At 37.2% G+C, this 15534-nt stretch overlaps 1 protein-coding gene across 1 annotated transcript in view; it reads left to right on the top strand.

The window, feature by feature from the left end:
- The window catches only part of LOC132477389 (phosphatidylinositol 3,4,5-trisphosphate 3-phosphatase TPTE2-like), a 73292-nt gene that overhangs the window by 10490 nt on the left and 47268 nt on the right, over positions 1-15534 (top strand). Inside the window, exons 7-12 of the mRNA XM_060079756.1 lie at positions 528-581; positions 2405-2458; positions 2990-3043; positions 4634-4687; positions 5599-5652; positions 13823-13859. Coding sequence (XP_059935739.1) covers positions 528-581; positions 2405-2458; positions 2990-3043; positions 4634-4687; positions 5599-5652; positions 13823-13859 — 307 coding nt within the window. The remainder of the gene's footprint in view (positions 1-527; positions 582-2404; positions 2459-2989; positions 3044-4633; positions 4688-5598; positions 5653-13822; positions 13860-15534) is intronic.

The raw sequence follows: 15534 nt of genomic DNA, 5'->3' as shown, positions 1-15534 counted from the left end.
CATAAATAAGAGAAAAGATTGGTGGTTTCCAGAAATGGGGGGTGAGGGCTGTGTAGGGGGTGGGTGAAATGGGTGAGGGAAGTCAAAAGGTACAAACTTCCAGTTATAAAATAAGTCACCCTGGGGATGTACAACCCCTGCTAGAACGGGTTGTACAGCATGGTAACTATAGTGAATCATACTACCAATACTGTATGAGGGATGGTACCTGCAAACTACAGTTGAATTTGAAGTAATTGCAAACACAAAAACCAGTTACACCTTGGGATTAGGTTCAGAAGTAAAGAAATGTTTTTAACCTTGATCCATTAAGGAGTCTTTTACAGGCCTAGGAATTTCATTGCCACCATGTGAAGCTGCATTTCTAGGGTAAAATGAAATACTTAGTTCCAAATAAGCAAATTATGCATGAATTTGTAATTTTCAATTCATAATTGAACATGTATCTCTCTACAACTTAGCCAATTTGAATGAAAAAAGTAAGTCTATGAAATCACGTGATGTTTCTGTACGTTTTAATCCTTAAGCTATGAGCAGAATGAATTGATATCTGTAACCAATAAGGAAGCCATCACTGAAAGGTGAGATTATATGTAGATAGATAGATATGTAAAGGTGCACACACAGAGATATTGAATACTAAGTTTCTTGTATGCTTTTTCTAAAATGTTGGTATGTTCTGTATGTAGCATTCTTTTTTTGATCTAGTTGGATAAAAGAGAAACAGATCAGAAGAGGGAGACTTACTCCCATCTGAGTGACTAGTAGCCAAAACTCTTAGAAACCTGTCAGATTGCCTGTGTGAGACTCTGGTAGAACGTGTTGTATTCGTTTGCTAGGGCTGCTGTAACAAAATATCAGAAATCGAGTGGTTTAAACAACAAAACTTTGTCTCAATCCTCAAGGCTAGAAGTTGGTATCAGGATGTTGGCAGGGGTGGTTTCTTCTGAGTGCTGTGAGGAAGAATCTCTTCCATGCGTCTCTCCTAGCTTCTGGTGGCTGCTGTCAATTGCTCCAATCTCTGCCTTCATCTTCACATGGCATCCTTTCCTTTTGTATAAGGACATCCGTCATATCGGATTAGGAACCCACCCTAACGAGTAGGACCACATCTTGACTAATTACTTCTGCAACAATGCTACTTTCAATAAGGTCACATTCTGAGTTAAAGGGGATAAGACTTCGCCATATGAATTTTAGTGGGACAGTATTCAGCCTACAACGTGGGACAAATGAGGAGAGATCCGTATTTGGAAACAAGGGGAAGGCTAGCTGTGGCCTGGGAAGAGACGAGCCCTCAACAGAAGAGAATGGAGCTAACAGCCCCTAGATGTGTCCCACACCCTCCAGAGCTCTGCCACTGCGTAAGGGTCCTCCAACCCAAACCCGTGATGGCAGTGGAAGTGGCTGGAGCCATACTGCCTCAGGCCTGCAGTTGTTGACCCTGTGTGTGAGGGGCAGGAAAGGTGACCAGGAGGGGTGAAAATAAGGAAGTGATGGAACTTGAGAGTCAGGAATTTAGATGCAGTAAGAGGGATGCGTACCTACAAACTGAAGTTAAATTGAAATAAATGCCATCACAAAAAGCTGTGACCGTTCGGATTGAAGGAATAGTAAAGAACTTGAGGCATTACTATTTTCACAGGCCTAAGATATCAATTACTGCCATGTAAAATCTCATGTTTAATGAAAATGACATACCAGCTTCAATTTAGTGTTATATACATGAGTTTTTTAAAGATCAACAAGTTCATAACTGTATAGTAATTGTAGCCATTTAAATGACAGAAACCAAGTCAGTCAATTACATGTGATGTCTGACAATGTACCTTTTAAACTCTTTAGCCCATACCCGAATGAATTGATTGATAATCAGAAACATGAGGAAGCCACCAGCAAAATATGAGATATAAAAGAATAAAGATATATATATAATTAATATACATATGCATATACATATTTCTATAACACAAACACACACATGCTCGCACACAGACATACAACACAGAGAGAGAGATTGAAATTTGTGAAATTGACTCTAAGGAGCATTCACAGCAATAAGAGTGTGTTTGACACTGTTTCTAAGTCGAGTCATAGTAGGATGTGTAGGTAACTCTGTCTGCTCTGGGTCCAGTTGGAAAAAAGAGTAGCAAGTCATAAAAGGGCTGCTTCTTTCTCTAAGTGTGCTACCACTACTTACAGGCCTAAGATAATCATTACCACCTTATATAAGGTCTCATTTCTAATAAAAATGACATAGCAGGCTCAGTTTTGTGATATATACATGAATTTTTAAAGATCAACCAGTTCAAAAGTTGTAGAGTAACTGTAGCTATTTGAATGAAAAAAAGTAAGTCTAGAATTACGTGTGGTGTGTGAACCATGTATCTTCTCAATCTTTTAGCACTGCCCTGAATGAATTGACATCAGAAACCTATAAGGATGGCAACAATGAAACGTGAGATATAAATGAATATTAAAGACAAATGTTTTATACGTACATGTATGCACATATATTTATATACTCTTATCAATATGAACACACAAACACATAAACATAAATACTATGGAAGAAAAAGAGGTGCAGTTTTCAAATTCATTCTTAGGAGTATCCATGACAATACAGTGTCTTTGACATTGTTATTAAATCTTCTCACTGTAACACCTGTTAGTAACTTTCTATCTTTTTTGGATCCAGTTGGATAAAAGAGGAACAGGTCATAAGAGGAATCCTTCCTCCTGCTAATAACTACCAGCCAATTCCTGAGTCATGAACTTTTCTGATAGGTCCAAAACATTTATTACAAATGTATATAGAATCATTTCTGGGCAAAATGAGATATCAGATTTCAAATAATTGATTTACATGTAAATTTTCAAAGAGCCAACCAGTTTATGAGTTCAAGGGTAATTATAGCCCACCTGAACTAAAAAAGTAAAAGTCTAGAAGTCTTGTGGTATCTTATTTTGTCTGTTTTTAATCCTTTAGCACTGCCCCGAGTGAATGGACAGCAGCGTCCTCTGAAGGACTCTCCAATGCAAAGTGAGCTCTGACGAATAAATATGCATGTAATATGTACACACACACATATGTGCATAATATATATATACAGAGAGATTGAGATTTGGGATGTTCACCCTTAGGAGCACCCATGGAAATATAGAGCTCCCTTGATACTCTTTCTAATGTCCTCTCATGGCAAGGTTCTATGTGGAATAGTCTTTGTCTTTTGAATTGAGGTAGAAAAAGAGGCACAAGACATAGAGGGAGTCTTCTTACTCCCAGTCTTGAGTGTCAGTTACTGGCAGCCAGACTCTCGGGATACTGTCTGATTGCCTGGTATGAGACTGTCCTGGAGTGGGTGTGGGGAAGATGAAAGCCGTCTGGAGCAAGGAGAATAATAATAAATTGTATCAGCTACCATGTGAGGCTGATAACCCAAATCCAGACCCATGTTCACCTCAGATGGAGCCCCTGACTCAGGCCTGTAGTTCCTTGACCCTGTGTGAGGGGCAGGAAAGACGAGCATGCTTCCTATGGAGCACAGACGTGGTCAGGGAGTTAGATTGGTCAAGAAAGTTGGGTACCTACAACCTGAAGTTGAATTTGAAATAAATTCCACCCCAAAAGGTTGTTACACATTGGATGAGATTCAGTAGTAAAGAACTGTACTTCAATCTTGAGTCATTACCTTTTTGACAAGTGTAAGATATTCATTACAAATACATAAAGCCTCATTTCTGGGGAAAATGACCTACCAGGTTTCAAGCAATCGATTTACATGTCAGTTTTTAAAGGGTCATCTAGTTTTATAAGTGAAAGCATTAATTGAAACTAATTTGAACCGGAAAGTTTAACTGAGAAAATTATAGGGTGTCTGACTCTGTGCCTTTTTAATCCTTTAGCACTGCTTTGAGTGAATTGACAACAGGAAGACCTGATGGACCCACCACTGATACGTGAGATAGAAATAAAGATAGAGAGATGTCAACAAAAAAAATATATATGTATAGAAATGCAGAGAGGGAGAGCATGCGAGAGTGAGAGAAAGAGAGGAAAGGGGAGAGAGGTTGATTCTATTTGGGAGGTTCATTTTTAGGAGTATTGGTGACATAACAGAGTGTCTTTGACATTGTTTCTAAATCTTTTTACTGTAGCCTATGTAAGTATGTTTCTTTCTTTCTTTCTTTTGTATCTAGTTGGATAAAACAGAAACAGGTCATAAGAGGGATGCTTCTTACTCATCTGTTTATCACTCTTAGATGCAGCTGAAACCCCTAGGGAAACTATCCAAATGCTTGTGTATGAGGCTGTACTAAAATGGGCCAAGAAAGGAGAGAAACTTATTTTGCAAGGAGAAAGTTGTACTCCTGAAGGGGTTCAGGAGTCAAGAAATGTCTATAAACTTGATTCATGACTTCCCCCCGCCCCACCCAGGACGAAGATTTTCATTACAAATGTATAAAGCCTCACTTACAGGGGAAAATGAAATACCAGGTTTTAAATAACTGATTAGAATGTTATTTTTAGGACAACTAGGTTATAAACTGTAAAGCAATTGTAGCTAATGTGCATTGAAAAATAAGTCTAGGGAGAGGTGAAGTCTTACCATGTGCGTTTATAATCCTTTAGCCATGACCAGAGCCAGGTGGAAAAGGTAACTTGTGTTGAACCCTTCAATGAAAGGTGAGATATAAATATATAGAGATAGTGTAAGGGGGGGTATTGAGATTTGTGAAATTTATTCTGGGGAACATCTGTGGCAATACAGTTTCTTCGCCGCTTTACCTAAGGGTTCTGTTTGTTTGTTTTGCCAGCCTCAGTATGTTACTTTCTTTCTTTTTTGGATCTATTTGGGGGGAATAAAGAACAGGTCATAAAAGGGAGTGTTCTTACCCCTAGTCTGTTTGTTACCCTGAGTTAGGAGCAGCCCCTATCTGATACTTTCCCTTAGGGAAGTATCAGATTGCCCATGCATGGGCCAAGAGAGGACAGAATCATAATAGGAGTTAGGAGAAGGTCTCAGTGGATGGAGAGCAGAGGGGAGCCCTCAGCAGCAAAAAGTGGGTCTGATAGACCCTGCATGTGTCCCTCACCTTCCAGAGCTCTGCCACCATGTGGGGCTGGTGCCCCAAACCCAAACCCGCCATCACATTGGAGGGAGCCCCTGCCTTGTCTTGACCCTGTCTGAAGGGCAGGAAAGACATCTATGATTCGTGAAGGGTTACTAGGTGTGGTGTAGGGACTTGAGAAGGCAGGAAGTTATAGGACAAGTGAGATGAGTACCTACAAACTCAAGCTGAATTGGAAGTAAATTTAATCACAAAATGGTGTTACACTTGGGGATTAGGTTCGGGAGTAAAGAAATGTACATAAATTTGATTTATTAAGTTTTCCCACAGGACTAAGATTTTTATTACCAACGGATAAAGTTCCATTTCTACAGAAAAATTAAATACCAGGTTTTAAATAACTGATTAGAATGTTATTTTTAGGACAACTAGGTTATAAATTGTAAAGCAATTGTAGCTAATGTGCATTGAAAAATAAGTCTAGGGAGAGGTGAAGTCTTACCATGTGCATTTATAATCCTTTAGCCATGACCAGAGCCAGGTGGAAAAGGTAACTTGTGTTGAACCCTTCAATGAAAGGTGAGATATAAATATATAGAGCTAGTGTAAGGGGGGTATTGAGATTTGTGAAATTTATTCTGGGGAACATCTGTGGCAATACAGTTTCTTCGCTGCTTTATCTAAGGGTTCTGTTTGTTTGTTTTGCCAGCCTCAGTATGTTACTTTCTTTTTTGGATCTATTTTGGGGCAAAAAAGAACAGGTCATAAAAGGGAGTGTTCTTACCCCTAGTCTGTTTGTTACCCCGAGTTAGGAGCAGCCCCTATCTGATACTTTCCCTTAGGAAAGTATCAGATTACCCATGCATGGGCCAAGAGAGGACAGAATCATAATAGGAGTTAGGAGAAGGTCTCAGTGGATGGAGAGCAGAGGGGAGCCCTCAGCAGCAAAAAGTGGGTCTGATAGACCCTGCATGTGTCCCTCACCTTCCAGAGCTCTGCCACCATGTGGGGCTGGTGCCCCAAACCCGCCATCACATTGGAGGGAGCCCCTGCCTTGTCTTGACCCTGTCTGAAGGGCAGGAAAGACATCTATGATTCGTGAAGGGTTACTAGGTGTGGTGTAGGGACTTGAGAAGGCAGGAAGTTATAGGACAAGTGAGATGAGTACCTACAAACTCAAGCTGAATTGGAAGTAAATTTAATCACAAAATGGTGTTACACTTGGGGATTAGGTTCGGGAGTAAAGAAATGTACATAAATTTGATTTATTAAGTTTTCCCACAGGACTAAGATTTTTATTACCAACGGATAAAGTTCATTTCTACAGAAAAATTAAATACCAGGTTTTAAATAACTGATTAGAATGTTATCTTTAGGGCAACTAAATTTTAAACTGCAGAGTAATTATAGCTAAATTGCATTTAAAAATAAATCTGTAAGACGCATGGAGTCTTACTATGTCCATTTTAATCCGTTAGCCCTGACTCATGTGACTTGAGAGGCAGAGGTGAAAGGTGAGATATAAATAGGGAGAGAGGGGAAAAGGGGAGGATATTGAGATTTGTGAAATCCAATTAGTTATGGAGTCCTTGTCTCAGGCAGTTATTTGAAACCTATTCAAGGAGGAAACAAGATATCCATAATATGTGAAACGTAGGTGGTGCAGGGACCCAGGTTCCAAATAACTAATTGACATATAATTTTTTTAGAGTTCAACCAGTTCATAAGTTCTAGAGCAAGTGTATCCAATTTCAGCCAAAAAAAGTGAAGTCGTTTCGTGCTATGTACATTTTTAATCCTTCACAATGACCCAAATAAGTTGACATCAAAGGTCTTTGACTACTTTGCTATATCTTGCCTTTTAATTATGGTGCCTTCCAAGGCTGCTGATATAATTTACTTGCATCAGTGCTATGTATGTATTATGAATCTCTATCTTTATAGAAAGAGTGAGACAGAAAGAGAGAAGCAGACACGGAGACAAGAGACATAGGGAGAAACAGAGAGGGAAAGATTTGCAAAATTCAGTCTTGGAAGTATCCATAGGAATACAGAGTTTTCTAGACAATGATTCTAAATTTCTTTCTGTAAGATTGGGTCATCCAGTGAGCTAAGTCGTGGTTCCTTTAGATTTAAGGAATTCTTTTTCTTCAAATAAGTGTTTCACATCACTGTTCCATGTAGCAAATCTCTAATGATATATTTTTGCATTTGTTGGTGGTTAAAGTATGATGGGACTGCTGTCCAAGATCGATGATGGTGAAGAAGACAGTGACTCTCTCAATTCACATTAGTAAGTCAGTTTGAAGTTTGGAGGGAGGGAGCTGTTGATGGATTTCTTATCTTTTAGAAGATGGGGCTCATGCTGAGGTGAAAAAAAGAGAGCTATGGAAAGATAGCAAAATGTTGGGGAGGGAGGGTATACAATGATTCCGTTTGAATTTGCATATAAGTACCATACTTGAAAAAATATTTCCACGTATTCACAAGTAAATGTTCTTCTAGTTTGAAAATGTGAAAATGTCCTTAGTAGAGACTAATTTTATTACAAAGTTTCTTTCTAAACAGAGGATTGCCGAATGCTACTTGCTCTTCACTTGTGTTCCTTTCTCATTTTTCTTGGATATGTTCTGATTCCTAGTTTTGTTGATTTTGTCTATGAGCAAATGGGACTGAGAGCCAAAGCAAACATGTTTTGCTGATTAAAGACCGCTTAATGTCCATTGGGATTTTATGAATTTTGACTTGCTCCTGAGTAATCTCATGAGAGTACTTCCTGTTGCACTGATGTGAAGGCATTTTTACCTGTACTCAATGACAAGGACACGATACCTTCTTAAAATCACACACGTCTGACTCTCCCTCCCCCAAACTACTATGTATAAAATAAGCATCAAGGGTCTATTGTACAGCACAGGGAAATATAGCCGTTATTTTGTAATGACTTTAAATAGAATATAATCTATAAAGTTATTGAATGACTATGTTGTACACCCAAAACTAATATAATCTTGTAAATTAATTGTACTTCCAAAAAAAGCCCATGTGTCTGGACTGCAGAATTATTCCTGCAATTTTTCTTCTGCTACTCTCTTGGCCAGTTACTTAAGCATTCACCGACTTGAATTAATGTTGGGGAGTGAGTATTGCTAAAGAGGCATTGAATTGGTTACTGTTGTAATCTGTTGGTGTCTAGACAAAAACAGCGTGAAAACTAAAGGGGCGACTAATGAATACAAATAGTTCTTCAAATTACCCATGAATTTCCATTTTCTGTTTTTTTATCATGGGCCATCAATGAAGAGTTCACTCTGCTACTTAATTAAATGATATGTCTGCATATTAACTATATATTTTCTGCAATGAGGCTGCCCAGGGCAGGGGCAAAATTTGAATAGACTGAGCAAGGCAAGCATTTCCTTCTTCTTACAAACAAAAAGTGTTAGTTTAGTTTTGTTTTTTAAATTACAAATGCTTATGGTATAGATTTGGGTGGCATTTGCAATACTCCCTGTGTGAGAGACACTGGAGTTTCAGACCAGGGGATGGTATTAGATTTGGAGTAAGACCTGGAATCAGTGCTCGGCTTTGGCATCTAATACACACTGGACACTTGGCAAAATACTAAACTACTTTAAATTTTAGGTCTTTTATCTGTAAACTGGTAATAATGCTATCTACAATATCTATCTACTGGGTGCTAGGTGTAGTATAATAAAAAACAAAAACTAAATGTGGAGTAATATGTGCACACATATTATTCAGTGTGAATTTAAAACTCCAAAGCACCGTAAATAAATTTTATACTAAAAACCAAAACTAAAGCAACAAAATTTCACTATTAGGAAAATCAGAAAATACAAGCAATAAAACCTCCCATGAAGAGGCATTCCTAATGTTTAATAGATGCCCTTCAAGGTTCTTTAGGCTTATACATTTTTTGTTTATGGATATGGTATCATACATTGTTTTAAAAATAACCTTATTACTTAGTGACATATCATGACTATATTTCCATGCATTTACATTTGCATTTACAACATTATATATTTTTTAATTTCAGATTTTTTATTGCTGCCTGAAGTTCTGCCTATATTTGACTTTATTGATTTTTAAATTTGCCACATTCCTTTTGACAGCTGTATAATATTTCATGGTATAGATGTTTAAATTGTCATTCATTTAAATTGTCAGGTATTTCTGGACATTTCAGCTGTGACTGATTACAAAAATTGATGAATAACTTTGAGACCAAACCTCTGTATATTTTATTTCTTTATAATACAAATTCTCGGAGGTGGAAATTCTGTGTCAAAAGGAACGTTTGTGAGGCTCTTGATTTTGCTACATTCCACACCAAGATGCAGTGTGCATTTCTTCCCCGTTGACGCTAGCCATCGCTCATCTTTACAATGTTAGTTAATATGTTTGTTCGAATGCCCATTTGACATTGTTTTTGTTTCTACTTTTTTCATAGAACTTGTATTTCATTGTTTTCAAACTACCTTTGCCCGTTTAACATTGGGGTATTTGTCACTGCCATTGGATAGAAAAGTGAAATATATCCTTTCTATATCATAGCTAGGGCAAGTATTTTTCCCAGGTTGCCTAGCTTTTCACCATATAGAAGCTTATACTCCTCATACAGTTGAGCACATCTGTCCTTTTCTTTATGATGGATGCCTTTAGTGTCAGAAAGGCTTTCTCTACCCAAGATTTTACTATATTCACCGAAATTCATCTATGTTTTGAATTTATTTTCTACATTGAAAGAAAACATCTGCCCAGGATTTATTTTGTATTAAGGTATAAAATGTAGGCGTCTACTTTTCTCCCAGGTGACTCCTTAGTTTTCCCAGCATCAAAGTTGCATCCCCCTCCATTGTCCTTACCCTAATTTAATGATCCTTATTGCATTTATCACCTTCTAACTTACTACCTTATTTACTTATTTATTATATTTATGGTCTGCACGAGACAGAATTTAAACATCATGATGGAAGAAAATTTTGTCCATTTTTTTAACAGCTGTATCTCCAGTGCCTCAAACAGTGCCATGGCACATAGTAGGCACTCGGTGAGTTTGGTTGAATGAATGAACCCATTATTGAAAACATTTATATCTTGTTCAAAGATTTTTAAATCCATCTCTATCATGTTATGAATCTTTATACGCTGGGTCTTTCCAGAATCTATTTTATTTAATCATTTTTCTAGCCTTCTGATTTCAGCATGCTTTTCACACATGATGATATAATTTATAGTGAACTAAAACATTTTTTAAAAACATAAGGTCCATCCTTTTCTTCTTCCCCTTTTGTTTTGTAGTCTCAAATTACCTGTTTTTGTTTAGTGAGTTTGTTACCAAACTGTAGATAGCTATAGTTATTTTTCTGCTTTCTTTTTTTGTCTCCCTTTAACCTTTATACTCTAATAAAGTATTTAAAAATCTATCTTGGTAAAGAGTGGCAATTTTCTGGTTCTATTTATCACCTTGCTGAAAGTTTTGTGTATTTTTGTCATTTTGTTTCTGATAGAAGAGTTCCTTTCAACATGTCTTGTAAGGCAGGTCTAGTGTTGATGAACTCCAGCTTCTCTTTGTCTGGGAAAGCATTTATTTCTCCTTCATATCTGAATGATAACTGTGTTATATAGAGTGTTCTTGGGTGACAGTTTTTATCTTTCAGTATTTTGAGAATGTCGTTCCACTCCCTCTTGGCCTGTAGGGTTTCTGCTGAGAAATCTGCTGATAGCCTAGTAGTGGGGGTTCCCTGGTAGGTTACCATCCTTTTTGCCCTGGCTGATTTTAAAATTCTTTGTCATTCACTTTGAACAGTTTTAATATTATTTGTCTTGGAGAAGGTCTTTTTGCATTGAGGTAATTAGGTGTTCTCTTAGCTTAATGGACTTGTAACTCCAGTTCCTTCCCCAAGTTTGGGATGTTCCCAGCTATTGTTTCTTTAAATAAACTCTCTGCTCCCTTTTCCCTCTCTTCTCCTTCTGGGAGATGCACTATCCTAATGTTGTCCTTCCTGAAAGAGATCACTCTCTCAGGATTTCTTCCTTTTAAAAACCTTATTTCTCTTTCCTCTTCTACTTGTATCATTTTTAGATTGCTATATTCCAGCTTGCTAATTCTCTCTTCCATATTGTCTGCTCTGTTTCCAGTGCTTCTAATGTGTGTTCTTTATCTCATTTATTGAGTTCTTGAGCTCTGGAGTTTCTTTTTGGTTCCTTTTTATTTATTTATTTATTTAAATTATTTTTTATTGACGTAGAGTTGATTTACAATGTTGTGTTAGTTTCTGCTGTACAGCAAACTGAATCAGTTATACCTATACATATATATCCACTCTATTGAGTAGAGTTCCCTGGACTACACAGTAGGTTCTTATTAGTTATCTATTTTATATATAGTAGTGTGTATATGTCAATCCCAGTCTCCCAATTGTTTCTTTTTAGAGTTTCAGTCTCTTTGGTAAAATATTCTTTCTGTTCATTCATTTTTATTCCTGAGCTCATTAAACTACCTTTCTGAGTTTTCTTATATCTCATTGAGTTCATGGGCTGTGCCACTGCAGGTGGGGGAGTGGCAGTGAGGTTGTGGTCACCTCGGCGGCTGGAGGGACAGGATCCCAGGCCCCACTGTTGGTCAGTTACATGTAGCCATGGGTGCTGGTGTGGTCTGGAGCCTGTAGTCACGTGTGCTGCTTCCCCTGCTGCTACTGTGTTCTCTGAAGCTGTGGGCACAGCTGCCGTGGTCAGAGGGCCAGGATTACAGGCACTGGTTCCACTGTTCCCTCGTTCCATCTCTTCTAAGTGTTCCAATTCACCTGCCTTTAGATGTACAGATGTGTGGAGTCCTCTGGCAAACTGTTGTGTTGGACAGTGGCACCTTTGTTGAGTTGTGGGTTTTATTGGTTGTAGATTGAAGGGGAGAGACCAAGGTAGTTTTTCACTCTGTCATGTTTCTGACATCACTGTGAATGTACCATATTTTCTTATCCATTCACCCATTGATGGGCATTTGGATTATTTCCAGTTGTGGCCTGTTATGAGTAATGTGGCTATGAACATTTACGTACAAGTTTTTTGTGTGGACACAACTTTCATTTATCTTTGGTTAGTGCCAAGGAATAGGGTTGCTGATACTTATGGTAAAGTGTATGATTAATTGTATGAGAAATAGTTTCCAAAATGGCGGTACCATTTCACATCTCTTCTTATCTTTAGGTTTTCATTTTCTTTCATCAAGTTTTGTAATTTTCAGCCTACAGATCCTGCACATATTTTGTTACTTTATAAAAAAGTATTTCATGGGTTTTGGTGCTAATATAAATGGTTCAGTTGCTTACATTTCTACTTTTCAATCATTCATTGCTAGTATATCAAAATATAGTTGAATTTTGTATATTGACCTTTTATACAATAACTGTTAAACGCACTTATTCTGTTAGCTTTTTTGTAGATTCCTTGGGATTTTCTAGGTAGGCAAGCATCTCCTCTACAAATAGTGAGAGTTTTATTTCTTCCTTTTCAATCTATAGGCCTTTTATTTCCATTTCTTGCTTTATTACATTGACTCCAATATAATTTTGAGTGGAAGAAGTGTGAACTGACATCCTAGATTCCTAATCATTGGAAGAAAACATTCAGTCTCACCATTAAGATTGATATCAGCCATAGTTTTTTTGTTTGTTTGTTTGTTTTGGGGGGCATAAATGCCCCTTGTCAGGTTAAGGAAGTTTCCTTTTTTCCTACTTCACTGAAAGCTTTTATCATAAATGGATGTTAAATTTTGTTTAAACATTTTTTTACCTCTATTGAGATGATCATATGTTGTATTTTCCTTAGTTTATTGACATGGCGAATTACATTATTTTTAGAATGTTGACCCATCCTTGAATTCCTGGAACAAACACCAAGTGGTCATGAATTTAAAAAATATATATACTGCTGGATTCAATTTATTAATGGTTTGTTAAGGAGTTTTGTATCTATATTTATGAGGGATATTGGTAATTTTCTTGTCAGGTAATGTCTTGACTGGTTTTGGTATCAGGGTAATGCTAATCTCCTAAATTGAGCTTGGAAGCAGTCCCTATTCTTCTGTTTTATGGAAGAGTTTGTTTCGATTTGTATCTTAAAGAATTAAGTAGAATTCTCCAGTGAAGTCACTTGGGCTTGGACTTTTTTGTTGTTGTTGGAAAGTTTTCAACTACAAGTTCAATTTCTCTACAAGATATATTACCTTTTAAACTATTCAGGTTATCTATTTTTTCTTGAGCACATTTTAGTAGCTTGTGTCTTGCAAACAATATCTCCATTTAATCTAAGTTGTCATATGTGGCACCTTTAAAATTTCTGTAGTGATAACATGCAATTAAATATCTTGTATAGTACTCTCCCACTTCACCGGTTTTATTAAATCGTGGTCAGAAAATGTAGTCTGAATAATTTTTATATTTTAGAGTACCATTAAAGTTTTTTATCTTCTTGTAGGATAAATTTCTTTTAAAATTTCATAGAAATGCTTTAAATATGTTTTATCTGCACAATAGAAACTATATAGAGAGAGAGTTTTAAAATATGTTTGTTTAAACATATAGCACATAAAGCACATATATATATATATATGTAAATGGATAGCGTTTGTCCAGGGACACTCAGATCTTATCCTTGCTACCAACACCCCACTCCAAAGGGAAGTATATCCCTGAGGACCAAGCCGGGCAAAGGACACTCCTAGGTACTTTGGAGGCTCCTCTCTAAGTCCCAGTAAAGAATCCTAATGAGCTAACTTAGGTTGGACTCAGATCTAAAGCCTGACTCTGCTCTCTTCAACCTGAGTTTAATCTAGGAATATAGCCTTGTCTGTTGTGGATAGTTTGGTGGTGGTGGGGGGACCCAGAGCCCTGGAGTGAGAGTAGGAAAACCAAAGAATCATCCCAGTGCCTTTAATGCTTTGAGTATGACCACATGCCCCCCTCCACCATCTGTGCAGAGAAATAAGTGTCCAGTGGGAAAGATAGGACCTGCCCCCAATGCAGATCCCACCCCTGTTCAACACGGTCTTAATAGTATCTTATAGAGTCTACCTTCTATCAGGATAAAATAAGTCTTGGTCATCGTTAATATTTTTGCTTTGAATTCAACTTTGATAGTAATATTACAACTTTTCGTGTTTTGAGATTTAACATTTGCATCTGATATCTTTGTCCATCTCTATTTTGAAACTATCATTTAAATTTAGTTTTTGTCCTTGTATACAGCCTATAGTGCATTTAGTTTTTAAACTTATCTAAAAGTATTTGTCAGTATTTGATACGAGAGCAATGTGTTGGTATTTATTATCATTTCAGGTATGTTTGGTGTTATTTGCTATTATTTTACTTTGTTTTCTGTATTAAACACTTCCTTGATATTCTTTAATTTTTTTAACATTATGCTATTAGTTGATTTGTTTTTAGTCAAGTTTTAATAATATGAAAGTTATAAACCTATTTTTAGAAAACATAATTGTACCTTTGTTTCTCCATCAATATCCAGTTTAAAACTGGACTTGTACCTGGGAAGATAGAAATGCAACATGCTTTTACTTCTGTCTTCTGAGAAACCTAAATTAATGTGGAAAACCCCTGCAAATTTAAATCCATACTATTATCGAGAACTTTGTTATTTATCTTGGCTTTTAGAATCATTTGTTTACATTTCCACGTGCTACATTAACAATGATTATTTGGCCTTAGTTCTGAATTTGTATGATTTTATTTCTTGACACCTTTTCTCTATAAGGCATCTTCCTTATGCTTGCCTTCTTCATTTTTTATTCCTTGCTCAGTTGGCTCAAGCACTTCTCTGAGTAATCATTTTTAGGAACGTTACATGGTTGCACTGGGTGTTGGAGAGTGTATGTGTGTTGCTCCCAAATATGAATAGCACTTTTTCTAAATGTATAATTACTGAGTTACAGTCCTTTGCCAGCAAACTCCACACACATTGTTTGAAGCTGCATTTATATAGCACACTCTTTTTTTTTTTTTTTTTTAAATCTCAATTCTATATTTACTTGGGGTGGGGTAGTTTTGGGAGGCACTGAAAGTGATAGTAGAGCCTAAAGCCACCCCAAGCCATCCTTTTGTGGCCCAATGATTCTGTCAGGCATGGTTCTGTAAATTCACTTTGTCAAGTAAGTTGTGATTTGTTGTAACATTTCTTTGCTACCCAGAGATCTGATAGTCTGTCTGGGATCAGAAAGGGCTTGTATTAAGAGAATGGCAACCTCAGGGGAGGTTCACCTCTTTTGGCCAATCAGTTCCCCATCCACATCGACCTTTTCTCGCTAGGCCTGGGCAGAGGTAGTGGGTGCAGATGGAGCAGGAGAAATTAGAGGGGGGTGGGGAGATCTTATAGCTCAGCTTAGCCCAACAGTATCCATCTGTGGCCCGTTGCATCGGGCAG

This window comes from Mesoplodon densirostris, chromosome 17 (genome assembly GCF_025265405.1).
Source record: "Mesoplodon densirostris isolate mMesDen1 chromosome 17, mMesDen1 primary haplotype, whole genome shotgun sequence".
Lineage (NCBI taxonomy): Eukaryota > Metazoa > Chordata > Mammalia > Artiodactyla > Ziphiidae > Mesoplodon > Mesoplodon densirostris.
This window is presented reverse-complemented; position numbering and strand designations above follow the sequence as displayed.